This window comes from Trichomycterus rosablanca, chromosome 2 (assembly GCF_030014385.1).
Source record: "Trichomycterus rosablanca isolate fTriRos1 chromosome 2, fTriRos1.hap1, whole genome shotgun sequence".
NCBI classification, from domain to species: Eukaryota; Metazoa; Chordata; class Actinopteri; order Siluriformes; family Trichomycteridae; genus Trichomycterus; species Trichomycterus rosablanca.
In genome coordinates this window covers 27802325-27828896 of record NC_085989.1, presented here as the reverse complement: position 1 = coordinate 27828896, position 26572 = coordinate 27802325, and the positions used below count along the sequence as shown (strand labels likewise).

At 38.5% G+C, this 26572-nt stretch overlaps 1 protein-coding gene across 8 annotated transcripts; it reads left to right on the top strand.

Annotated features, from left to right (window-relative positions):
• The first annotated feature begins 214 nt into the window (after positions 1-214).
• pum1 (pumilio RNA-binding family member 1) lies at positions 215-25152 on the top strand. 8 transcript variants are annotated; one of them, XM_063013517.1, is made up of 22 exons: positions 215-300; positions 10774-11087; positions 11273-11341; positions 11439-11541; positions 11660-11847; positions 11931-12100; positions 12676-12916; positions 14678-14771; positions 14877-14978; positions 15075-15217; positions 15326-15464; positions 16404-16526; positions 18326-18610; positions 19215-19451; positions 19571-19835; positions 20383-20512; positions 21362-21496; positions 21769-21906; positions 22094-22219; positions 22396-22517; positions 23515-23707; positions 23838-25152. In XM_063013517.1, the coding sequence occupies exons 2-22, from the start codon at positions 10785-10787 to the stop codon at positions 23967-23969; spliced, it is 3438 nt and encodes a 1145-aa protein (XP_062869587.1). In that variant the 5' UTR covers positions 215-300; positions 10774-10784; the 3' UTR covers positions 23970-25152. The 8 variants fall into 8 exon arrangements, with proteins under 8 accessions (XP_062869587.1, XP_062869542.1, XP_062869559.1 ...); XM_063013472.1 differs by having other exon boundaries at positions 18326-18616; positions 19215-19463; XM_063013489.1 differs by having other exon boundaries at positions 11436-11541; positions 11669-11847; positions 18326-18616; positions 19215-19463.
• Positions 25153-26572: the final 1420 nt, after the last annotated feature.

Here is a 26572-nt window from a genome sequence, read left to right as displayed (position 1 = left end):
AGCTGAATATGTTGTTTCTTTTATAATATAAGACCAAAACAACGTGTTTACTGTAGCCGAGCAGAGAGACGCTGTTAGAGAAACTAACGTTTCTATAGCAGTAGGAGACAAAGCTCGTGCACGCATAACAAAGGACTGCGCGCGACACTCCCCTCCGTCTCGCGCACGTTCCTTTTCGTTCCTTTACCCATGATGCTCTGCGGGCGCCTGCTTGGAGCGAGCCGCCATGTTGTCGGTGTGAAAGCCAGGGAGCTGCAGCGAACCGGGGCTGAAATCCGTCACCATCCGCATTCTCCACCTGTGAGTAAAAGCTTATTTTAAATTCAGTCGCTCCTCCATGTCTGATGGTGATCTCCAGCGCGGTTATTTATTATACATGGCGCCGGTAACCGTTGTTTTTTAACTGATATTTGGCGGTCTTGTCTCCCCCTCCTCCCTCCGGTTCTTTCCTACTGTTGTGCTGCTCTTCCTGTCCAGACATCTCAGGCCTTTTGTTAGCAGCAGGAGGACCTGTAGCATAGCACACAGTCCACCCAGGCTTACACAGGTACCATTTAATCAAACATATAACATTCCGGTTTGTGTTTTCCACCGCGGCTGTGTTTATTTATCCGGTGCTGGTGAGGAAAGCGAGCAGGCCGTGTATTATTAGACTGGTTCACCAAATCGCATCAGACCCCTGGTCATTAGTTCCTTTCCTTATTTACATCATAATACTCAATTGTTTGGTAGAAAACTATTTTCTGTTCTTTTAAACATTGCTTTTTTGGACGTAACCCGAAAACTCAAGTTCCTTGTCCCTCAGTTGAGGGTTTCCGTGCTTTTGTTTCAAACAACAGTTGTTAGGTGCGATCTTACAAAGACATGTAACTGTCGCTGTTTGGTCTAATGCTTATTCTAAACATCGCTGGGCTTTTTGCTTAACAAAGTTTGAACACGTGTTTAATTAATGTTTAATCTTTCAATAGTTTCGGTGTCCACTTCCGGGAGGCGTGTGTGCAGCTCTTGGTGGTGTTTTCCGGGGTTTCAATTATTTATTGCTGAGCAAAGTCCCTCAACATATCAGGGTCTCCTAATTTCAATAAAAAATAACTTTTATACAAGTAGACCACATCACGGTGGATTTTCCTTACGTGTAAATCTATCTTTAAACGATCTTTCTGTTAGAGAAACTGGCTTCAGAACACTCGCACAGAGCATATGGGAGAAAAAATAAAGCTCAAAGCGCTTTTCTCTTGTTTTAGTTACATTTGCACCATTTAGGCCTCTTACAGTAATAAGTTCTCAAACTGCCAATAAACAAATAACAAAAGTAATGTAATTAACTATTCACGTTTATTATACTTTACTGTTGCTCAGGCTAGAAACTTACTCAACACATAAATACAAACACTTCATTTTACTCACTGTCCATTAAAGGGATGCAGTTCTTTGCATAATAATGAACCTAGACCAAGAGGTTCAGTAGTCGCTGTATGTCATCTGCCAGTGATGGCAAAGCAGTTCATTTTAAATTCTTGCTTGGCCACAAATGGTCCACAGCTTCACATTTCCTATGCCAAAAAAATTGTCAGCTGAATGTAGAATCAGCACCTACTGATTTATTGACTTTTACAAAAACCATAGTAAGGTAAGAACTGGCGTTGGGTATGCACAACAGGAAACATGATTGCATTGTGTTGGCCTGGCACCCTGGCATTTGCATTCATACATCTGAATACCAACATTGAAGGTATGCCTAGCCTTAATAACCTAATATTAAATATGCAAATGAGCTGTTACTCACCCTTCACTAAACACGTTGTCATATTATAGTTTACAGCAAAGGTGATTACATTGATATGACTTGTCAGATCTGATAGTGTTGGTTTAATGCATCAGATTTGATATTAGTTAAAATTCTGACCTTATTAATAACGATTATAACAATGATTTGAACCACATAAAAGTAGCATCTTTATATCCTTTCATCTGTCACTAATCAAAATTTTGGTCAAATGCTGAGCGAATAGGTTGATTTACCATGTCTGTGTTTGACTGATGATTGTACAGATTAGTCTTGCATGTCGACTTTTTTAAGCTCTTTCAAAACTAGCTAATTTTATAACTGTAAACATAGAAAATAATGTTTTATACTTGGTACAAGGCTGATACTGGTCTATAAATGCATGATCAGTATTGAATTAACATATTTTATCAAATTTTATTGACATTTTGGACTGTGAATGTAGGTAAATGTGACTGACATGACAATGATATTGAACCCAGTGCACAGATTATCATAAAGCACATCTCACCTTTGTGCGAGTTAAACCGCTAAGGCAATGCCAATATCTGAATGGTACCAATTACTACTTAAAAGTTTGGTATTAAAATCATTGTAAACAACAATGATAAGCATGTAACCTATTGTAGCCAGTACTTCAGGACTTGTTGCTAAAAGTTTTTAATAGGAGCATATTCATTCTAAGACATTTCAAGTTTTTTGTTGAAGTACAATAAGCTGAATCATAATGAGCACAGCAGAAACTTTTTGTGTATCTGCACTTTGGGTCACTCTACTCTGATTACATTGATCAAGCTTTGTCTTAACCTTAGCTACTGTTTTGATTACTTTTTGTTTCCATATTCTGTATATCGTGTCTTACTTCATCCCAAGATAAAAAACGTTTTATTTCGTGTTCTTTCAAAAGATTAAGGAGGCAATTGGGTGTCAAGCCACCATTTACCACAATAAAACTAAAAAGTATTTTTCTTTGTGGTGGGATGATGTTCCCTTCCATTTAAAGAAGATCTTTTTTTTTTCTTTAAGGAATAAAAGTGAGGACCTACTTTGGTCGGCCATCTAAATTTTAATGTAAAGGTTTATTAATGTTTAATTCTGGGTGTTTGGTTATGCTGTGAAAGATTGGCATCATCTGGGACCTCATCCAGGACATGTATTCATTGGGTCATTATTAACCTGGAATATGGAAACATTTTAAAAGAGTTTGTGCACCAGAGGGTGGACCTGGTCATTAGCAGTTATTAGCAGTAATTATTAGCAGCAACTATCAGCAGTAAATAAACTTATTTGGCGGTTATACGACCATGCAAAACGACCTTTACATGTAATAATTGTACTTTTGGCAGTTAGTAGTTGTGGTATGACTACAAACACCAAGCACGTGTATTAGGGCTGGTACTTGTTTAAGATGTTGGATTTATGTCAGATATAATTACCATTTTTAAAACCCAAATGGGGGATTTATATCTAAAGTGTTGCTGTGTTAACTTTTTAAATAATAAAAGTAAAACGGTAAAGAAATTCATGTACAATTCATTCTGTAACATTTAGTCAGTGGCTGTGTTTACATGCCAAGACGTTCTTTATTTAAATATGTTCTGATTATAGATTAAGACAGAGGAGTTTGTAAGTAAACTCTACTTAACAATCTGATAAATCTCCATTTACATGCATGCTACAAGTAATCTGTTCCAAGCGGCGTGCATGTGTAGAATAACACTTAGCTTACATGTTGCCATGACGACGAGCATCATGTGAGTTCAGTCAGAGTAAACGTAGCCGCAGTATGTAAACTGAGTTTTCAGTCGGGGGGGGTGGTGGGTTTTTTTCCCCTCACCCAGTTGCTCTTAAATTGGCAGACTCAGGAAATTGAACTTCACTTTCAATTATTAAAAAAGGGGTAGGGCAAAGATGTCATGTCCTGCAACATTCGGAGGCACATAAGTCATTTAAAGTTTATTCTTTTTTTAATTAATTATTTAAAGGATTGCCCACCTCATTCAATCAGATAGAAATTGTATTCGGAATGGCCTCAGTGAAAGTAGTCTCTTTCAAATTGGGGTGTATACATATTCTATTTTGATTGAGCTAAATTATTATTAAATTATTAGCAGTTTCAGAACCTTTTTTTTGTTTTAAAATAGTCACCGTGGGCCAGAATACACATTTAAATCCTTACTGTTATATATCCTTGCCTTGATCTATGCCTTGCCACAATTTGGTCACAGATGTCCTTGGACCTCATGGCCTGATTTTTGTCCTGATAATTCATTAGACTTTGGGCCCTTGTAGACCCAATGTGCCTTACCAGACTATGTCAATTTAAATTGCAACAGGTGGACACATTTAAAGAATAATTAAAGCAAAAAGATGCACCTGACCGCAATTTGGAGTGCCATAGCAGACAGTCAAAATCAATGAAAAAGGAATTCTATCAATTTAAAAGCAAAGTGCACAAAAAGTGGTCTGAATGCTCAAGTGGTCTGGATCCGTTGTAGATACTTTATTAAGAGCAACCATTTAGTACATTGTCATGATAATAGTTGACCTATTTCAAGAACACACTAAGGTTCTGTACAATTTTATGTAACTGCATTGCATAAAGAAGATTCTGGGTTCGATCCCCAGGTGGGGCAGTCTGAGTCCTTTCTGTGTGGAGTTTGTATGTTCTTACCGTGTTTGCGCGGGTTTACTCCGGGGCTCAGGTTTCCTCCCACAGTCCAAAGACATGCAAGTGAGGTGGATTGGAGATACTAAATTGTCCATGACTGTGTTCGATATAACCTTGTGTGAACTGCTGAACCTTGTGTAAGGAGTAACTTCCGTTCCTGTCCGTAACTGCATTGCATAATAGAATATAATTAAAATTGTCTGTAGTTTAGAATGCTCTGACCAAAAATACAATTTTAAATGTAGTTGAACCTGTGCTGACACTGCTGGAACAAAATCGGCATCCAAACATAGCACTGAAACCATTGCATTATTTTACATAAAGATTTTACATTTGTTTTTATTTTAACAATCTTTACAAAACAGCCATATTATACCGAATAACAGCTCATTTAAGCACTTATTTCTTACTAGCAACCTGCAGTTGCTTGTGGCAAAGGCATTGTGGCATACCAGAGTTGACAGCATATAGCGTTCTGACTTTTAATTACTTCCTAACAGGTGTTCGTTTCCTTTCCATGAGTAATATCAGTATTGCATATATAAAACACAACATTTAGGAATACATTTAAATTGCTTCACTATCCTTGTTTAATCTATCTAAAACGAAATGAGCAGCAAAACAATTTTTTTCCCTTTATTTATCTGAATGTTGAAGCACATGCATCCATCTAGCTAGTGAACATGTTAATAATGCTATGAACATTTACTTTTTTCTCCTTGTGTAGAATAGAAATTAATTTTATAGTGACCCAATGAAGTCTGAAGCTGTAATTGTGATGTGCTCTCAATAACACGAGTCATCAGACTTTACCTTTGCTTTCTTTGCAGAAAAATGAAGTATGCTTGACATTGATAAATAATGAAACCTAGCTGTTGCTTGATTTCCCCTCCCAAACCTTTGTACTTGAGTGCAGTTCCAATGAAATTCTATCGTTTATATGCATCAGTACACTGAAAAGCTTAACAGTCCATGCTCAACATTATCACATGCCAAGCCGTTACCTGCATTTTCATTTCACTGTATATACTAAAGCGGTGAGATAAAAACAAAAACTGATTTCAGGGTCCTGAACAATAAAGCACCTTCAGTGAGTTACAAATGGGCACTACATGCTCTACTTCATTAGTACTAATTATCATTTTGATGCCTTTGTCTTAGTCTTGCTTTAATGTATTTTAGCATCAGTGTCCTGCTCATAAGAATTGAATTGAATTTTCAGTTGATAGGTCTGTGTTATATCTAGCAATACACCCATGTTTTAACTCTCAAGTGATTAAAGCTTGTAAACTATGCAGTTCATTGTCCTTTATGTACAGACATCTAACTTTAATACCCTTGTACAAGGCTAGAGCTGGCTACATTAAAGCATGGTTGTAATTTTTTGAGCATTGAAAAATGTCGTTCTGTGTTTGCTTGAGTAGGACATTTGTGTTCTAGTTTTTTTTTTGAAAATTTTTTGCAAAGACAAGTGACTGAGAAGCAAGTGATTTCAAGCTAAATTAAGTCAGAACTGTATAGACAACTTGGCATAATTAAAAAATGAAAATTTGAACAAACCTATGTAATTCAAGAAATGCCTGCATCTATATCTGCTTAGGAAGACATAGGACAGAAGGGGTTGCAGTGGCATGTAGCTGAATTACCATCCAGCCTTCCCTTCCACAGACAGTCAGTTATGCATGTGGAGTGCGCGGCCAGGCAGCTGGACTAAACTTTGAACTAAGACGTTTGGATGTTAAACAATTTTAGTGACACATGTTGGTCAGTGTGTCTTGTGAGTATCATGGTAGTGTAGGTAGTGCTGGTATGCATTTATTAGGTGCTGTAGTGTTGCTTGTGTTTCATATACAATACACATTTCTGTACACTGTATTTTGAACACTTGGTTGGTATAGTTTTGATGTATATCTAGTCTACAGTCTATCTTTTACAACACATTATTACTTCTAATAGCTTTTTATTTGTGTATGTTTGATCCTGACCACAGGACCGTTACTCCAGGCTGGAAATTCTGGTAGGTGGACTGTTTAACACCAAGTTGTACAAAGTGTACTACACACTAGTACCAGTGCCTCAAACATTTCTGAACCGTTCAAGAGATGTTGATCTGCTTATAAATGTTACCAGATATTAAACTCACAGAGAAAATATAAAAAATCAAATCTAAATTAAAATAGAAATTAGTGGTAGGGTGGTTATAATTTGTCAGGTGTTTTAGTCTCTCCCAAAAGGCAAATTATGTAAAAGAAATAATCCAGTTTAACTGATCTATTGGCAAATACATGATTAATTGCTATTCATACTTGAATACCAGTACTTATTTTTTTGTTTGGGAAATGTATTCATGTTAAGTGGGGAGCGAGAGAGGACTGGTGTTTTTATACAGCCTCATCTTGTTCTGTGAAGGGAGACTGCATTTTTAGATTGAATTACAAAATAAACTGTTTACTACCAACCCCAGTGTGGGGTTTATTACAAGCATATCTTACAACACGTCTGTAGCTATTATAAACTAGAGTTGTAACTTTATATTAGGGCATGGTACAAAATATTCAAATTCTTAAACAATACAGATACAGTGTATCACAAAAGTGAGTACACCCCTCACATTTCTGCAGATATTTAAGTATATCTTTTCATGGGACAACACTGACAAAATGACACTTTGACACAATGAAAAGTAGTCTGTGTGCAGCTTATATAACAGTGTAAATTTATTCTTCCCTCAAAATAACTCAATATACAGCCATTAATGTCTAAACCACCGGCAACAAAAGTGAGTACACCCCTAAGAGACTACACCCCTAAATGTCCAAATTGAGCACTGCTTGTCATTTTCCCTCCAAAATGTCATGTGATTTGTTAGTGTTACTAGGTCTCAGGTGTGCATAGGGAGCAGGTGTGTTCAATTTAGTAGTACAGCTCTCACACACTCTCATACTGGTCACTGAAAGTTCCAACATGGCACCTCATGGCAAAGAACTCTCTGAGGATCTTAAAAGACGAATTGTTGCGCTACATGAAGATGGCCAAGGCTACAAGAAGATTGCCAACACCCTGAAACTGAGCTGCAGCACAGTGGCCAAGATCATCCAGCATTTTAAAAGAGCAGGGTCCACTCAGAACAGACCTCGCGTTGGTCGTCCAAAGAAGCTGAGTGCACGTGCTCAGCGTCACATCCAACTGCTGTCTTTGAAAGATAGGCGCAGGAGTGCTGTCAGCATTGCTGCAGAGATTGAAAAGGTGGGGGGTCAGCCTGTCAGTGCTCAGACCATACGCCGCACACTACATCAAATTGGTCTGCATGGCTGTCACCCCAGAAGGAAGCCTCTTCTGAAGTCTCTACACAAGAAAGCCCGCAAACAGTTTGCTGAAGACATAACAACAAAGGACATGGATTACTGGAACCATGTCCTATGGTCTGATGAGACCAAGATTAATTTGTTTGGTTCAGATGGTCTCAAGCATGTGTGGCGGCAATCAGGTGAGAAGTACAAAGATAAGTGTGTCATGCCTACAGTCAAGCATGGTGGTGGGAATGCCATGGTCTGGGGCTGCATGGGTGCAGCAGGTGTTGGGGAGTTACATTTCATTGAGGGACACATGAACTCCAATATGTACTGTGAAATACTGAAGCAGAGCATGATCCCCTCCCTCCGGAAACTGGGTCACAGGGCAGTGTTCCAGCATGATAATGACCCCAAACACACCTCTAAGACGACCACTGCTTTATTGAAGAGGCTGAGGGTAAAGGTGATGGACTGGCCAAGCATGTCTCTAGACCTAAACCCAATAGAACATCTTTGGGGCATCCTCAAGCGGAAGGTGGAGGAGCGCAAAGTCTCGAATATCCGCCAGCTCCGTGATGTCGTCATGGAGGAGTGGAAAAGCATTCCAGTGGCAACCTGTGAAGCTCTGGTAAACTCCATGCCCAGGAGAGTTAAGGCAGTTCTGGGAAATAATGGTGGCCACACAAAATATTGACACTTCAGGAACTTTCACTTAGGGGTGTACTCACTTTTGTTGCCGGTGGTTTAGACATTAATGGCTGTATATTGAGTTATTTTGAGGGAAGAATAAATTTACACTGTTATATAAGCTGCACACAGACTACTTTTCATTGTGTCAAAGTGTCATTTTGTCAGTGTTGTCCCATGAAAAGATATACTTAAATATCTGCAGAAATGTGAGGGGTGTACTCACTTTTGTGATACACTGTACATACTCCATACTGACACAACAACCTCTGTTTGTGATTTTTATGCATAATAGTTCTGTTGTTCATGTATTTAATTATTTAAACCTTTACGTTTTCATGTTTCATGTTCTGAGGATCATGGTTGAGTGATTCAAATAAACGTTTTTGTGCTGCGCAAACTGCAGCTTTGCTCTCATTTGGAATCGATCATCAGGTTTTAACAGCATTAAGCAAACAATGACTGTCAGTTAACCAGTTAATTTACGTTCCTAGTTTCAAGAATGATCACAAACATTAACTGAAATGTCTTCTGTGCAAGTTAAGTCAAAATGTTTTAAATAAAGCAAACATGGATTTTGAAGGAAAGCCATGTTCACTCACTCTTCCTAATTTTCATTAGCTTTTACATAATAACTGACTGACTTACGCTTGAGGATTCAGTTCTTTAATTGTGTGTCTTATTTTCTTTCATTTTGGGTTTGAGGCACTTGGGTGATGCAGTGGTTTATCATTCTAGCCCACCACCACTCAGATTCGGGCTCGAATCTTAGAGCTGCTATATGCTAACCGGGCCTCTACACCGACATGATTGGCTAAGTCTAAGGGGGGGTGGGGGGCGATGGCCAAAGCTCTGTGATGTATTGGTGCCCTATCCAGTCTCTTCCTGCTTTTCCAGCATTACCCAGTGGAGCCAGGCCCGTGGTGATTCTGCCCAGTATAAAGCAGTTGATAAATTGTTTTGTCTGTTTTCCAGGTTTTACCATTGTCTATGAGAGTGAGGATGAAAGCCATTTACCAGTTTTTAAGTTACTGCACAGGGTGAAAGATTAAATTAATTTAAGATTAAGAAGACTGGATTAAATAAAACAATGTTTGTTTAGATATTAAGGCATAATCTTTCCAAAATCACCAGTTGCACATCTGTGTTTTTGTTTCTGACACCTTTGATTTCATCCATGCTCCCTGAATCACAGATTTCTACTGGGGCCTATATTTCATTGTTTTTATTATTTTAAATAAAGTGGAACATCTGGAGGGCAGAACTGTAAACAGAATTGTTATTCAGTTTGATTGAAGCAAGTGTATAATGTCACGAACACTAAGCGTGAACACTAAGTCCACCATTAGCTTTACTGCTTACAAACATAGCAACCCTTCTTCCTTACGGTTGTCCCCATTATGCACCTTATACAGTAGAATATTTTTACACTCATGCTCTTAAATATAATGGTATACCACAGCCAACAGGAATTATACTGAGTGATGTATATAATTTGTTGCTGTTGGATTATTGTGTTTTGACATTTTGTTTTTTTAAATAGTGCTTTAAATGACCCACAGTATGCATGTCAGCATGGACTTACCATTATTATCTAATTTGTAAATTTGGGCAATTAATATTAACATTTCATTCATTTAGTTTCATTTATTTGATCTATTTTCTAGATTTTCATAATCATCATTTTTAAAATAGTTTGATCACATCTTTATTATTATTTAAGCTAATTGCGATTATTTAAAAGGAGTTTTACTTTGGTTCCACAAGCCTGTTTTTATTTAAATTCATTGGTTGTGCAGCCCAAAAAGGTTATTTTATTTGAGTAAAGACTGGTTAATTGCTTTGTTGTAAAAGTAAAATTTAGTGGAGTTGTAATTTGGAACTAGTTGTAATGACAGGGCCATGGCCTGTATGTCATTATCTTTTTATGTTGGAATATTGTATGTAGTTTAGTAACGTCTTAAGTATTTTTTTATTATATATTACATTATAATTTTTATTTGCCTGCTCTAAATTCAATTTGTAATGCTTTTGTTTTGCATTAGGTGTACAATAATTGAACTAAAGTTTAAAATAACTTTTCTAAAACTGCAGTTATGCATTTTTGCAACTTGTCGTCTTTGGCATTTTTTGCAGGGAGGCTAAATTATAATTTATAGTTATCAGTTGAAGTTACTGAGCTGAGTGAAAATGTTCTGACCTTTAGCGTGCCCTTTAAGTTACATTTTATTGTTAACATTAAAGTGGATTTATGGCATGCTTTCTAATAAAATAGATATTGAATCTTCAGTATTTTGTTAGTTTTGTAACATTGTGTGTATATTTGTGGTTTGCAGGCTCTGGTGGAATGAGCGTAGCGTGTGTGTTAAAGAGGAAAGCTGTGCTCTGGCAGGATTCGTTCAGCCCCCACCTCAGACTGCCTCCCCCTGACAGGCCATTACCCAGCATGCCTGTGGTGCTTAGTCCAGCGGGCCACGCCCCTCAACCTGGCCCTACTCCACAAGCCCCTCCCCCTGCACAGGGGGCAGGGCGTTCCCAAGATGATGCCATGGTAGATTACTTCTTTCAGCGGCAGCATGGTGAACAACCTGGCTACAACAATGGCAAACACCGTTGGCCTACTGGAGATAATATACATGCTGATAACCAGGTTAGATCAACAAACTCGCATTTATAACACAACAGCCACGTCAGTCCAGTCTGTAAGAAATGTTGGTCTATTGAGGGGCCAATATATTTAGATGGCTGCAGAAAGTGTATATAGTTCTATTTGTATAGTAGTATGCTTTCTTTTTGTAATGTTGTTTAAAATAGACTGATATGTGTGTAAACCAGGTGCGATCAATGGATGAACTCAACCATGACTTTCAGGCGCTTGCTCTTGAGGGACGAGCTATGGGAGAGGTTAGAATCTACACTACTAACAATTTCATCTAAATGCTCACAATGTATTATTTTATTTATTTACTTAATTTTTTTTCATTGTTTGTTTTTACAGCAGCTTCTCACAGGAAAGAAATTCTGGGAGTCTGATGATTCGGGAAAAGACGGACCAAAGGGGATCTTTCTGGACCAGTGGAGAGACAGTGCCTGGGGTACTTCTGGTAATTAAATTGCATGTGGATTAGTGAACGTCTTTGTGACCATGTATGCTTATCATTCAGACTGTTAATGGTGGGTTTTTTTTTTTTTTTTTTTTTTTTTTTTCTGCTTAATTGCTAGATCATTCAGTGTCCCAGCCAATTATGGTGCAGCGCCGACCAGGTCAGGGTTTTCATGGTGTTGGTGAGGCAGGCTCTGTACTTTCTCCCCGTTCTGAAAGTGGTGGTCTAGGTGTTTCTATGGTGGAATATGTCCTGAGCTCATCCCCAGCTGAGAAACTTGATTCTTGCCTGCATAAAGTGGCCTTTGTAAGTGTGCAAGACTTAAGACTATGTAATTAAGAGTTGTACTTATTGTGGTTGTATATATTTATTCATCTCTTATTTTTTAGGGTCCAAGAGATACAGAGACTAATGATTCTGAGAAGAGAGCAGAGCCAAAACCCAAAACCACATTTGACCCTGAAAGAAAAGAGCTGCAGGAAACTGAGCCTGATCCCATGGACAACCCCAATGGATTGGCTAGTCAAAATGGACTGGATGTGGATGTAAAGGACTTCAGGTAGAGCTCATACAGTTCTGACGGGGCAGTTTCCCCCTGCAAAGTCCCTTTTGGTAACAGTAAACTAGACATATGTTTTTTCTATTGGGAACCAAGTGCCAGAGTCTGGTTTGATAACAGTTGTTTACTGACCAGCATAAATGTTAGATTTTTCAGGAGTACAGCAGTTAACTGAGATCTTTTGTACTTTTTAAGAAAAATTGTGTGTCAACTTCTCAGGCGTATTTCTTGAGAATGTTTGGCATTATGGTGAAACTGGTCAAAATGGTTTAATTTTGTCAATATATTATTATCATTTTAGTCAGTGTTGTAGCAAATATGAGCTGATAAAACTAATATAGTGGATTTAACCAATCCCATTATTTGTCTTAAATGGCATATTGTGGTTTATTCAGTGACATCTGTCATTATATATATATATATATATATATATATATATATATATATATATATATATATATATATTAGTTGTTAGTACAGTTAGTGGAACTTGTACTTGAACTGTACATTCATATTCCTATTTGTTTCTGTTCGTGCCACTTTTTCTATATGACACCGTTATTTGTGTGTTTTAGTCGGACGCCTGGTAACTGTCCTGCTGGTCCTGAAATGGAGTTGGGTGGAGCTGACATGGCAGGAGGAACAGGTCCAAAACCTGCTGAAGAATTTTCAAATCTTGAGCCCCCAAATGTAACACTTGATCATATGGAATCTGTTTCCATGGAAACTCTACAGTTTGACTATTCTGGCAATCAGCTGCCTCTTGACTCCACAGCAGCTACTGTTGGTCTTTTTGATTACAACTCTCCTCAGCAGGTAAATACATTTCCAGCACTGTCTGCATGCGTGTTTACGCAATTAAATGTTGCCCAATGCCTCAATTATATGCTTTAATTTCTGGTCCATAGCCACAGATAACTTCACCCTTTTAGACAAACAGGATATGATCTAAGTAGAGCTGTGATGCAGTGTTATTAGGGAATCTGAAACTCTGTTGGTAAAAATCTGTTGGTAGCATTGTGCTCTATTCGGATGTTATTTACATACTTTTTTGTTTTCTACTTGAAATGTTCTGTAGCATATTTAAAAGGCATATTTGAAAATTACTACTTATGCTTTAGGCAAACTTTTAGATGACAGCAATATTACCATTGCTTGCTGTATGGTTACTGTGTATTTGCTAGCATGCAAAAGCATTGGTATCTTTATGTAAAAATAAAAATGAGCACCATGGGCTACCTTTCCTGTTATAAGCACCTGAGATTCTAGTATGTGCAAATATATTTGAGCACTGAAGAAAGTAAATAGTTGTTTTCAGACAGGCTAAACCGCAGCTCAGATTTATGTAAAACATAAAATGTTGTTTTAAGACCCATGTGCTACAATAATGTCAGCTAGACTTACAGCTGTTATGTTAACAAAGCTGCTAGGGCTAGCTGTTGCAGAAATTAACCAAGCATGTTAAGCAAGTTAGCTACCAGCTTGGAGAATCTTCTCAAAATATAACTAGGTTACATTGGAGATTACTCCAGAGTAAAGTCAGTTGGCTAACAAAGTATTTTGGAATCATACCCAAGCTGGTTCACACCAAAAAATCTCCCAAAACAAACTAACTAGCTATCATTAGAGCATGTTGTCAAACATGGCTTATATTATAAGTTGTTTTAAACAAGGCTGGATGGACTGTTGTGGGGATGCAGTACTAACAGGGTAGCTGACAAGACATGTGAAAAATAGGACACCATGAAAACCTGTCTTTTTTTCTAACATTAAAACATTTGGCCATTTGCTGTTTATTTGAAAAATATTAAGAGATTATTGGAGCTAGTATAAATAAATAAAAATGAAAAGGTTTTTTTATTTGTACAGTGTAATTCAAAATGATGACAACCTATATTTATTTTTTCTTTTTATATTTACTTTTTTTTTAGAATCAGGTGCACCACATCCACTATGCAAATGATAAGAACATTGTTACAGTGGGTTTTGGAGAAGGCGGTCTTATTTAAACCTCAGATTTGTAGTAAGGTTTGCTCTCAATTGTTAAAGTGAGTGGTATCACCATGGCAAGATGCGAAGAGCTCCTTGAGCCCTTTAGAAGGAGGGTTGTAGATGCATGGGTTTGGAAATGGATTTTAAAAAGATCTCAAAACAATTCCACTGCCTGCAGAATAATATACAAGTGGAGAATGTTTAAAACAATCGCCGACATGGCCAGGTCAGGCTGACCTAGAGCGTTTAGCCCAAGAGCAAGACAGCAAGATGTGTAGTTTCCAGCAATCCTAAAATGTCATCGTGGCAGCTCTTATTACAGTTGATATTAGAGTACATGTTTATTGCAGAAGTTCTTGTCTTTGTCTAAGTGTTTGCTGGCAATGTGCTTTGGACAAATCTTAATTTTTCCACTTGACTGTATATGATCACCTGTAATAGCTGTTATGTTAGTTTATACTGGGATTATGTTTATAGGTTTGGCAGTTGTAAAATATTTTGAAAGCGTATTTTAAATCTAATGGTATGAATAATAGAGTAGAATAAAAATAGTACACCAACTTAATTTCTTTTGAAATTTTTCAGCTCTTTCAGAGGTCTAATGCTCTGGCTGTGCAGCAGCTGACAGCAGCACAACAGCAGCAGTATGCCATTGCTGCAGCCCAGCAACCACACATTGGTGAGTGTATATGTCTAGTTGACATCACTAATTAGAATGATTGTCACGCAGTGCTGAAGTTTAAAGGCATTTTATAAATTGTATACATTTGTATGTGAATTTTAGGACTGGCTCCTGCTGCATTTATGCCGAACCCTTACATTATCAGTGCAGCCCCACCTGGCACAGACCCTTATGCTGCTGGCCTTGCTGCTGCTGCAACTCTCGGTATATTATAATAAGAAATCTTCAGCATACCCATGACTCCGTCTAACTTTATATGTGTTTTTTGTAATGAGATTTATTTCTGTGTTTGTATAACAGGTCCAGCGGTAATGCCCCCTCAGTATTACGGAGTAACTCCGTGGGGTGTGTATCCAGCTAACCTGTTTCAGCAGCAGGCCCCTGCACCTTCCAACTCTGCCAATCAGCAGCCAGCAGCACAAACTCAGCAGAACCAACAGCAGGTGAGTATGCAGACACATTTACTGACGGTATTGTCCTCTTAAAACAATTGAATCTACACATTCCTTGTCTGCTCTTTTCATTTGCTGAACTCTATATGTGGTCTGTAGGTAATGCGTACTGGAGGTAACCAACGACCTTTGACCCCCAGCCAAGGTCAGCCTGGCCAACAAACAGACCAGCTTGTTGCTGCAGCAGCAGTGAACTCTGCCTTGGCGTTTGGACAAGGTCTGGCAGCCGGTGTTCCTGGTAAGATTTCTCTTATTACCTAAATAAATACTTGCACTTGTTAGTCTCTGGACTGTCTTTTCTAGCAGCCTTAACCCTTAATAAAAAACCTACTCTCTACTGACACTCTGCTAAGTTTTTCTTTAAAGTATTTTTATGTAACATGCTGTAAGTAATGTTCCCAAAAAGATCTCACAACTACTCCAGGACGTTTGAGGCTTATTTGTGCTAGACTCACTTTTGTGGAAATGTGTCAGACAAATGTGCAAGAGAAGAGTATTTATGCATTAAATCAATTTTCAGGCATTAACTATGCAAATGTGTTTCAGTTCATGTTAAATTACCAGCCATCTGCATCATTGCATATTACTAGCATAGTATTGTGTGTTTGGAATGCATAACAGTTGCTACCACTTCTTAGCATAGCCTATGCATTAAAGGACTAGTGTTTTTTTTCATTCCCTGTACTGAGAAAGGAAGAGTAAATCAGTTGTCAAGTATACCTTTTTGTAATTAAAGTGAGAAACTACATGGCTTTTTATTTAGAGGTTGTAACCAGGTTATAATCATGTCTAGCATCACTTAATTCTTTGTTTATCTGAGTTAAAATTCTGAGTTTTGGCATCTTTTAATCATACAAATTCATACTGTAAGAATCAAGCTAAAACACACCAGCCTATAGGATTGCAGAGGACTGTGCTCTTTGAAATAATTACAAATGGACATGTGAATATAATGGCTGTAAACAATTATTCCAGGTGTATATAACATGGAATTATAGAAACATTTTTGATGTAAAATTATTGGCTGGTCGAACAGCACCCTTTTTGCCTACTGTGTCTTGCCCCAGTCATTCAAAATGGGCAGTTATTAAGCAAGTTTTTTTTAGTGGGGGCTCTCTACTGTTTTGTTGTTTACATTTAATCATAATTGCTTTCACTAACGTTGCACATCTTGCAGGGTACCCAGTCCTTGCTCCAGCTGCATACTATGACCAGACTGGAGCTCTGGTGGTGAATACTGGAGCTCGCAGTGGCCCTGTCAGACTCATGACTCCTGCCTCAGTCATCATCAGCCCTACTGGTATGCTTTTCAGGTTTTGGTGCATGTAGCCACATATATACTGTATATATACTGTATATACAGGGTGGGCCATTTATATGGATACACCTAAATAAAATGGGAATGGTTGGTGATATTAACTTCCTGTTTGTGGCACATTAGTTTATGGGAGGGGGAAAACTTTTCAAGATGGGTGGTGACCATGGCGGCCATTTTGAAGTCGGCCATTTTGGATCCAACTTTAGTTTTTTTCAATAGGAAGAGGGTCATGTGACACATCAAACTTATTGAGAATTTCACAAGAAAAACAATGGTGTGCTTGGAGTTATTTACAAGTTTCTGACCACTTATAAAATGTGTTCAAAGTGCTGCCCATTGTGTTGGATTGTCAATGCAACCCTCTTCTTCCACTCTTCACACACTGATAGCAACACCGCAGAAGAAATGCTAGCACAGGCTTCCAGTATCCGTAGTTTCAGGTGCTGCACATCTCGTATCTTCACAGCATAGACAATTGCCTTCAGATGACCCCAAAGATAAAAGTCTAAGGGGGTCAGATCGGGAGACCTTGGGGGCCATTCAACTGGCCCACGACGACCAATCCACTTTCCAGGAAACTGTTCATCTAGGAATGCTCGGACCTGACACCCATAATGTGGTGGTGCACCATCTTGCTGGAAAAACTCAGGGAACGTGCCAGCTTCAGTGCATAAAGAGGGAAACACATCATCATGTAGCAATTTCAAATATCCAGTGGCCTTGAGGTTTCCATTGATGAAGAATGGCCCCACTATCTTTGTACCCCATATACCACACCATACCATCAATTTTTGTGTTCCAACAGTCTTGGAGGGATCTATCCAATGTGGGTTAGTGTCAGACCAATAGCGGTGGTTTTGTTTGTTAACTTCACCATTCACATAAAAGTTTGCCTCATCACTGAACAAAATGTTCTGTGTAAACTGAGGGTCCTGTTCCAATTTTTGTTTTGCCCATTCTGCAAATTCAGTGCGCCGATCTGGGTCATCCTCGTTGAGATGCTGCAGCAGCTGAAGTTTGTAAGGGTGCCATTTGTGAGTAGCTAATATCCGCCGAAGGGATGTTCGACTGATGCCACTCTCCAGTGACATGCGGCGAGTGCTACGCTGTGGGCTCTTGCTGAATGAAGCTAGGACAGCCACTGATGTTTCTTCATTAGTGACAGTTTTCATGTGTCCACATTTTGGCAAATCCAACACTGAACCAGTTTCACGAAACTTGGCAAGCAGTTTGCTAACTGTAGCATGGGAGATGGGTAATCTCGTAGGGTGTCTTGCATTGAACTCTGCTGCAATGACCCGGGTACTGCGTTCACCAGACATCAACACAATTTCTATCCGCTCCTCACGTGTTAACCTCTGCGACATGTCAATGGCTGTAAACAAAGAGAAGCTTGTAAATAACTCATGAAAGAATAAAGTTACGTTAAAACCAAGCACACCATTGTTTTTCTTGTGAAATTCTCAATAAGTTTGATGTCACATGACCCTCTTCCCATTGAAAAAACTAAAGTTGGATCCAAAATGGCCGACTTCAAAATGGCCGCCATGGTCACCACCCATCTTGAAAAGTTTCCCCCCTCCCATATACTAATGTGCCACAAACAGGAAGTTAATATCACCAACCATTCCCATTTTATTTAGGTGTATCCATATAAATGGCCCACCCTGTATATTGCCTATATATATATTTTTTAATATGATTAGACCTCCCACTTGCATATTAGCTACAGTAGTTTATCTTTGCATTCTTGTAATTTTAGATTTTGTTTTTCCATACAGTGGCAGCTGCCTCTGCCAGTGGGGCTAATGCAGGCCTTGGCGGCGGGGCCAATGGGGCTTTTCGTGCGTTAAGTTCCCAACAAGCTCCAGGTCAGCATGGAGGTGGAGCTCTGGGTGGAAGTTCCTTTTATGGGAGTGGCTCTCCAAGCTCCTCTTCCCAGAGCTCATCCCTGTTTTCCCAAGGCTCTGCCCAACCAGGAAGCTCCTCCCTTGGATTCAATGGTAACCCATCTTCGTCTCTTGGTGCTACACTTGGAGCAACACTGGGTGGTTTTGGTACAGCTGGTATGTGTGAGTAAAGCTAAAATATAAACCATTATGAGGGGGGTGGATCTGTGCAAATGTGTCTCATAACCACATTAATATTTTCTTTTTTGACCATTCAGACAAAAAACTATTTAGTTTGATCTGTACTGAAAAATGCAATAGCATGCCTTACACATGGCTTTGGCCTTGTTAAGTCACACCATGTTGTACCTATGAAGTGTACTGTGTTAACTTGAGCCATCTGATACATTTGCATTAATATTCTAGTTTAGCCATTTGCTTGAAAGAAACCACATCCACTGTTGGCTTTTAGTATTGAGTGGATTAATTGCCTTAATAAATTTCTACAGTTTTAAATAATGACGTGTAACTAATTTGTATTGTTCCTAAGTAAACAAAGGGTCTTGGGAACCCATCGGCTTTGGTGATTAGTTAGCACAAATGACTGCAGTAAGCTCAAATAGAGACCGGTTGTCAAGAGGAAACTTGTTTAATAACTCCCGTTTCTGCAGCATATGTGATTTTGTACATTTTTACTAACATTCTCACTAAATGTCAGGAAGCTGTTGAAACAAGGTTTGTTTTTGGGAAGTGCATTAATTGTTACTTTGTCTGTCTGCAGTGGCTAATTCTAGCGCCAGTGTTTCTCGTCGGGACTCTTTGACAGGAAGTTCTGACCTATATAAGCGCACCCCCAGCAGCCTTACTCCTATTGGTCATGGAGGGTTCTACAATGGTCTTGGTTTCAGCTCCTCTCCTGGTCCTGTTGGCATGCCACTTCCCAACCAGGCTCCCTCACACTCTCTTACTCCTCCCCCCTCCCTTTCAACCCATGGATCCTCCAGCAGTCTCAACCTTGGTACGTTCCGACGTATGTGTGCACTTTTATCCAATTCTAATTAATTTTTGTTCAAACTAGAATATCAAAAAGTAATTTTTGCTTGCCAGAAAAAAATGGAATTCTGTAACCCCTCACAGGTGGGCTAACCAATGGCAGTGGCCGTTTTATCTCAGCGGCTCCTGGAGCAGAGGCAAAGTACAGAAGTGCCACTACTGGCTCTTCACTTTTTAGTCCCAGCAGCCAGCTCTTTCCATCACGGCTCCGCTACAGCATGTCGGATGTGATGCCGTCTGGGCGCAGTCGTTTGCTCGAGGATTTCCGCAACAATCGCTACCCGAACCTACAGCTGCGGGAGATTGCAGGCCATGTCATGGAGTTCTCTCAGGACCAGCATGGCTCCAGGTATGCCATCATACACTCTTAAACTCTTGTGCAACCATTCATTTCTCTTAGTACCATACATTAATACATGTGACACATAAGTTACTTTTGCTTTTTATTCTTTTCTTTCATTTGTTCTTTTGTAATTAGAACGCTTGAGTGCATAGATCATACCATTAAACATCTATAATTCCATGTGGTAACAATATGCCTTGCTTCATATTATAACTGGTAGTATTATTGTAATGTTCTACTTTTACAAAGTAGTAATATGTAGAATCTATATTAATTTGATTGGTTTGACATGGGGATGTGTGTAATGGGTACCAAAGTATTTATTATTTTAATCCTAATTAAATCGGTTATATTAGTGCTTTTTCTGGACTGCACATTTCCTTAACTGAAATATTATGCTTTCTTCTGTCTTACACCATGAGATGTTAAAATAACTTCCATCATTTAATGTATGCAAATGATAGGCAGATTTTTTTTTTTTTTTGATTGTTGCTTACCAGATAATCAAGTCCTCAAAGACTGTATATGTAAAATATTGCTTGTATTTGTTTAGGTTTATTCAGCTGAAGTTGGAGAGAGCAAGCTCTGCAGAGCGTCAGTTGGTCTTCAGTGAGATTCTGCAAGCAGCCTACCAGCTCATGGTTGATGTGTTTGGGAATTATGTCATCCAAAAGTTCTTTGAGGTGAGGCCAAAATTGCCATTATATAGACCAAGCTTTATTGTCTTAATAAATAACATGTTTGGTTCAATGACATGTGATTAATGCCTTTTTAATTTCTGTTAAATTACTGACCTCAGATATGTAAAATATTAATCTTGTGTTCGTTTCAGCATGCTGTTTATGTAAATGTTTGCATTAATGACATTTACATTACAATTAGGTCAGTTTTAATGCTGATGCTGGAGTCTGTTGGAATTACATAACCCCCCAGTTCACTTTTTCTGACTGTCTCCCCCTTTTGCTGATGTACATTGCTGTCTGATAGGTAATATGGGTGTAGTGACACTTACAAAGGTTTCATTTTGTTAAGCAGTATTCCCAGCATCACCCAACTAAACTAACAAAATAACCCTTTTATTTAGTGGTACATGACATGGTTTTGAATTTAGGCAGGGTGTAAACAACTTAATTAGCATGTGGCTTTATTTATATGTAGGCAGCATACTTTAATGATAATACATGTAAACAGGACTACTGGCAGAACCTGAGCTTTGTGTCAACAAAGCAAAGGCTGTGTTCTAATTTGGCCCATACTTACAGGGAAGAAATATGTGGCTGTGAGGGGTGAAATATGGTGGTTAAAAAGTGTTCACATGCATATAGTTAGATCTCTCCAGTAAGAGCTTTACACAGCACTGTTTTTTAGTAGTGTAAAAAGCTTTCTATAGTAAACTAAGCAGTCCATAAAAAGTTTATGTTGCTCCAAGGAACACTGGTCCCAGACTTTAAAGGTAAACATTAAATAATTAAATTGCTAAAATTATTAGTGGAAATAATCTTTTTTAAACAGTTTTTATTGTGTGTGTGTAGTTTGGCAGTCTGGATCAGAAGTTGGCACTTGCTGAGCGGATCCGTGGTCACGTGTTGTCTTTGGCTCTGCAAATGTATGGCTGTAGGGTGATCCAGAAGGCTCTGGAGTTCATCCCTTCTGAACAGCAAGTCATTGTGAGTGCATACTTACCCAGTTCATACACTTACTATATAACTTTCATTAAACACATCCATATGACTCCAAAGGTTTAACAAATATTGTAATTTAACACTTAACAACTTTATTATTTTTTATAATTTCTAGTTGTATAATAACCTTCTTTTAGTCAACAAATTAGAACCTTTCAATCTTGTAATGCTGACACATCTCAGCAAAACTAAACCTTTTTATGGAGACTATGCAAAGTGTTCCAGTATTGTTTGGTAAAAGTATTTGTTGTGTGCAGAGTGATATGGTACGAGAACTGGATGGCCATGTGTTGAAGTGTGTGAAGGATCAAAACGGTAACCATGTTGTACAGAAGTGCATTGAGTGTGTGCAGCCTCATGCTCTCCAGTTCATCATCGACGCTTTTAAAGGGCAGGTATGTCACCATAGCAACTGGTCACAGACTATGCTTAAATGTCAGCTGTTAGATTAAACCTCTAAAGGAGTGTGTGCATTGTGTGGGTAAGGGCTTTGCTTTGATGTGCTTTAATGTGATCAAAGGGGTCCTTACAGATGAAAGGCAGTTTGTCTGTGTATGTATTTACCGTGTGTGTGTCATGCAGGTGTTTGCTCTGTCCACTCACCCCTATGGCTGCCGGGTGATCCAGCGTATTTTGGAGCACTGTCTCCCTGAACAGACTCTGCCTATACTGGAAGAACTGCACCAACACACAGAGCAGCTGGTCCAAGTAAGGAAGATTTTTATCTTTTAGGACCTGATTAACCATTATCTTACTAAAGTTGTTGTGCTTCTAAAACAATGCCTCATCTCCACTCTCCATTCGTGACTCTGATGACCCATAAAAAGCTTTGTTTTTGACTTCTCTGTCATTTCATTTACTGTTTTTTTTGTTCATGTGTGTAGGATCAGTATGGCAACTATGTAATTCAGCATGTATTGGAGCATGGCCGTGCAGAAGACAAGAGCAAGATTGTCTCCGAGATCAGAGGAAACGTTCTCGGACTCAGCCAGCACAAGTTTGCCAGGTAATCTTAGAGCGCAGTAATTATTGACATGTACAGGCAGAGTATCTTTAGGTACAGTAGGGCCATGTTGCATACAAGTGTACACACTCACACGGATGGGTTTTTTAATAGATATAAAAAGAAAAGACTGATCCTGCCATTAATGTAACCAATGTGTTGACATGGCATTTTCTAGATTTTTTTTCAATCTAGACATTTTCAATTCCCCTTATGTGAATCTCCATGCACAGCCCCTTATGAGAGCCAAATCACCACACGCCCCTTGACAAGTGATTAAAAAGCAACTGCAGAATAGACATTTCAGTGTTGGGTTTTCACACAGACCCTCCCCCATCCCAAATGGATCTGGATCAGTCCTGGATATTGTATATCACAGTAGGAAGAAGTCCTTTTTGACCTTTTCTCCCTCAAACCATGCCTGGTCAGTGATTCTGCTAAAAGTCAAAAACATGAGCCAACACTTTTAGACTGTTTTAGCCATTTGAGTGCCCCATGTTTTAGAACTCTTTTGTATTTTTGAAGTCCCCTTTTTGTTGTAATGTCTGCATGCAGTTGAGCAGACATGGACTTCACAAGTTTGTTGATAAATTTTAGCTCAGCAAAATTTACAATAATCTTATGAACTTCTTGTGATATTACTGAATGCTTGACTTTCTCTATCAAGTGAGATACCTATCTCCCACATTGTGGATGTATAACTGCTGTAAAATAATATCCACTGAAAATCAAAGATTGACAATGTTAGAGACTTGGCCAATAAATGTATTGGATGTGAAAGGTTCCAACACACCCCAAAATAAATAACCAACTATTAATTTGTTGGTGTTTCATGTGATATAGATGTTATGGCTTAAATATTTGTTTACTCACTATAAAAGTAAAAAGGAACATGCACTGTCATGTATTGTCAGTATATCATTTGCATAATGCTTGTAGAGTAATTATATATTCAGGCAGTGTGGTGTTAAAGCTGCCATTAAAACCTTTCTCCCTGTAGTAACGTGGTGGAGAAGTGCGTGACACACTCGCTGCGGGCTGAGCGGGCCATGCTGATCGATGAAGTCTGCAGTATGGCAGATGGGCCTCACAGTGCCTTATACACCATGATGAAGGACCAGTATGCCAACTATGTTGTGCAGAAAATGATTGACGTTGCTGAGCCAACACAGCGCAAGATCGTAATGCACAAGGTGAATATTAATACATTTTCCTGTAGTTTTATCAGTGTTGTCTCTAACAGCATCATGTGTGCCATGTTCGAAACTTATACTCACTCCTTGCATTATGGGACTGATGTTTAATGACCTGTTCTGTGTGTAGATCCGGCCTCACATTGCGACCCTTAGAAAGTACACATACGGGAAGCACATTCTGGCCAAGCTGGAGAAGTACTACATGAAGAATGGAGTTGACCTGGGCCCGCTCTGCGCGCCCCCTAACGGCATCATGTAAACTCTTCTTGTTTTGAAAAGGCCGTGTCTACACCTGGATTAAAGGTGATGGTCTGGGATCACTGTAAACCCTTTCTAACTTGTGCTGAGTGACCTATCCTGGTCCTTGTGAGCTTGTTCTTGTTTTCTTGTTTTACCCAGTCCCTTTCTTACTACTGCTAAAACCTGGCTCCTCATCTTCTGTTCCTGTATGTATGTCATGAAAGAATATTTGATTTGATCCCAGTTTGAATCATGGAGGCTTCTGCCTATAAACACTTAATTGCTATTACACATTTCTAACACACACTTTCATAATGCACACATTACACGCTAACACTCTATTGCTGACATGGCACAGACATTTAGCATGGGAGACGTTTTTGGTCTTGCTTCTATAAATATTTAGTGCATACTTGGTGTAGAATTTTGCATATATATAAATATATATATAAATCTTTGTAGTTTTTTTCTGGTTTTTGATGTCCAATCTACTTATAATTACCCTATTAGTGAATACATACTTCTAATTGTATAATTGTACATTTGTAAACCTTGGCTAATGTAAATGTGGACTTGCTTCTACAGCCCTTTTTGGTATAAGAAGGAAAAAAAGAAAACGGGGAAAAAGAATCTTGTGCATTTCAGTGTAAATTCTCACCTTTTTGGTTGTTGTTCGAGTTATAAGTTGTTGTATATTGTAAATTGTAATATCAGATTTTTTGTTGGTTTTGAAGCCCTTTGGATTAAAATGGCATAGATGTACAAAGAAGACAAACATGGGCACATGCTTTTAGCCATTCACCAGCCATTTTTCCACATCTGCTCATCCTCTTTTTTTAAGATCTTTTATAGTCCCTCCCTTGCTTCAGGGCAGATAGTAACGAGTGTGTGTGTATGTGTGTGATGCGTAGATTGCCCTGGTTGCAAGGTGTGTACAGATTTGCCATTCTTTTGTCTACTTGTAAGTGATTGTAACATTTGATTTGGAACACTGCGGTGTATATTTAAACAGCCTTGTGTATATTTCCTATGATCTCTTTATGCGAGCACACTTGTAACCATAATGTGTATAGTTAACAGATGCTGTGTGTGCTTTCTGCCTGGGCAACTATTTTTTGTAACTCCAGTTGTAGATTGTCTCTAAACAATGTGTGATCTTTATTTTGAAACAAAACATGGATAAAAAGCTCAAAATTTAAAAAGGTTTCTGACTCTTTCTTATTATTTGAAGTGTTCGTTTTACTCAGTTTGTTTCGTTAACTGCACTGCTCTCAAATCTATTGTGCCCTGGATTCAAAAACACAAATCAAAGTAAAAAAAAAAAATGCAGTAAATAAACTTAAAAAGAGCCTCACAGTAAAGATAAACCGGAGCAGCGTGTGTGTGTGCCTTTAAAAGAGACGCAGTTACAGAGATGCAGAGTTCACAGTATCGCTATAAGTGATTCATTGATTCATGAGTTGATTCGTTTTTATGTGAAGCGTAAGTTTCTCTTCTCAGTTATCTCTCCGTGTTTACTGTTATTAATTAAATGTCGTGGTTTTAAATAAACACCAGCTACTACAGAACATTTTGTGTGACTCTTACATTAAATGAATAAACTTTTGCCTCGGATTGGCTCTGTAACGTTTTCTATTCTCATCTACATCACAAGTAAGAACCGCTTCCGATTTACTAAAGTGAACCAGGAGTTTATATAACGTGCTGATAGAATCGACTCTGATGTGACCGGGTTGAATTATCTTTTTAAAGTAAATATTACAATCAGCAAAATTACATCGTAAGAGCTTTCACCATGGTTTCTGTACGATTGTTGATGAATGGTGATGTGATGGTTGGTGCTTCGTAGCTCAAAGTCTGGATCAATCCGCTGAGCTGTTAACTTAACATGGTCTTTATATATCACACGATCGGATCGGCTACTTTTAGGAAATATCGCCGATAGCATATTTTGATTAAAAATCGGCCGATACCGATTCGTAGCCGATCGATCGTCCCATCTCTACCGCAGTGTGTCTGTATTTGTCATTTGCTCACTGTGAAACTGCTCGTCTGTGAGGAGAATGACGCACCAGTGGTAGACCTGCCAGTTCTGGTGTTCAGCTGTGAGTACTGGTCCCACCTTCATGCCACTCTCATGGAGTCTGTTTCTGACAGTTTGGCTCAATTTTAAGAGTGTGCACATTTGTGAAATGTGGCTTTAATTTTCCCTGCTAAATTATTTAATTTTATAGCTCACTTTAAAGGTGGAAATAAATCTGAAATTTTTTTTTTTATATAAATATATATCTTAACATGCACTATGTAGACTGTGTATAACAAACCCTATTTTAGTAAAACACATGAAATATTTGATTTGTCTTCTCCTAAATTAGAATTCAACTGATAGAAGTAGAAAGAAAATATTTCCACTGTTTTCACTGATCAACTTCATTTGTAAATATAAAAACATTCAGAATTTGGTGTCTGCAACACACTACAAATAAGTTGGGACAGAGGCATGTTTATGTCTATCAACTTTTGAAATGATGAGTTTAATCTTTTTAAAGAAATATTTCTCCATTTATGCTTGATACAAGAATTTACCTGCTCAACAGTCTGTGGTCACCAGTTTGATTCTTT

Bases quoted from the DNA above. Each gene is read 5' to 3' on its own strand.
- pum1 (XM_063013454.1), top strand. From the start codon at position 10,785: ATGAGCGTAGCGTGTGTGTTAAAGAGGAAAGCTGTGCTCTGGCAGGAT. The intron at 22,518-23,514 runs GTAATCTTAGAG...TTCTCCCTGTAG, and splicing joins AGCCAGCACAAGTTTGCCAG to TAACGTGGTGGAGAAGTGCG. The intron at 23,708-23,837 runs GTGAATATTAAT...TTCTGTGTGTAG, and splicing joins GCAAGATCGTAATGCACAAG to ATCCGGCCTCACATTGCGAC.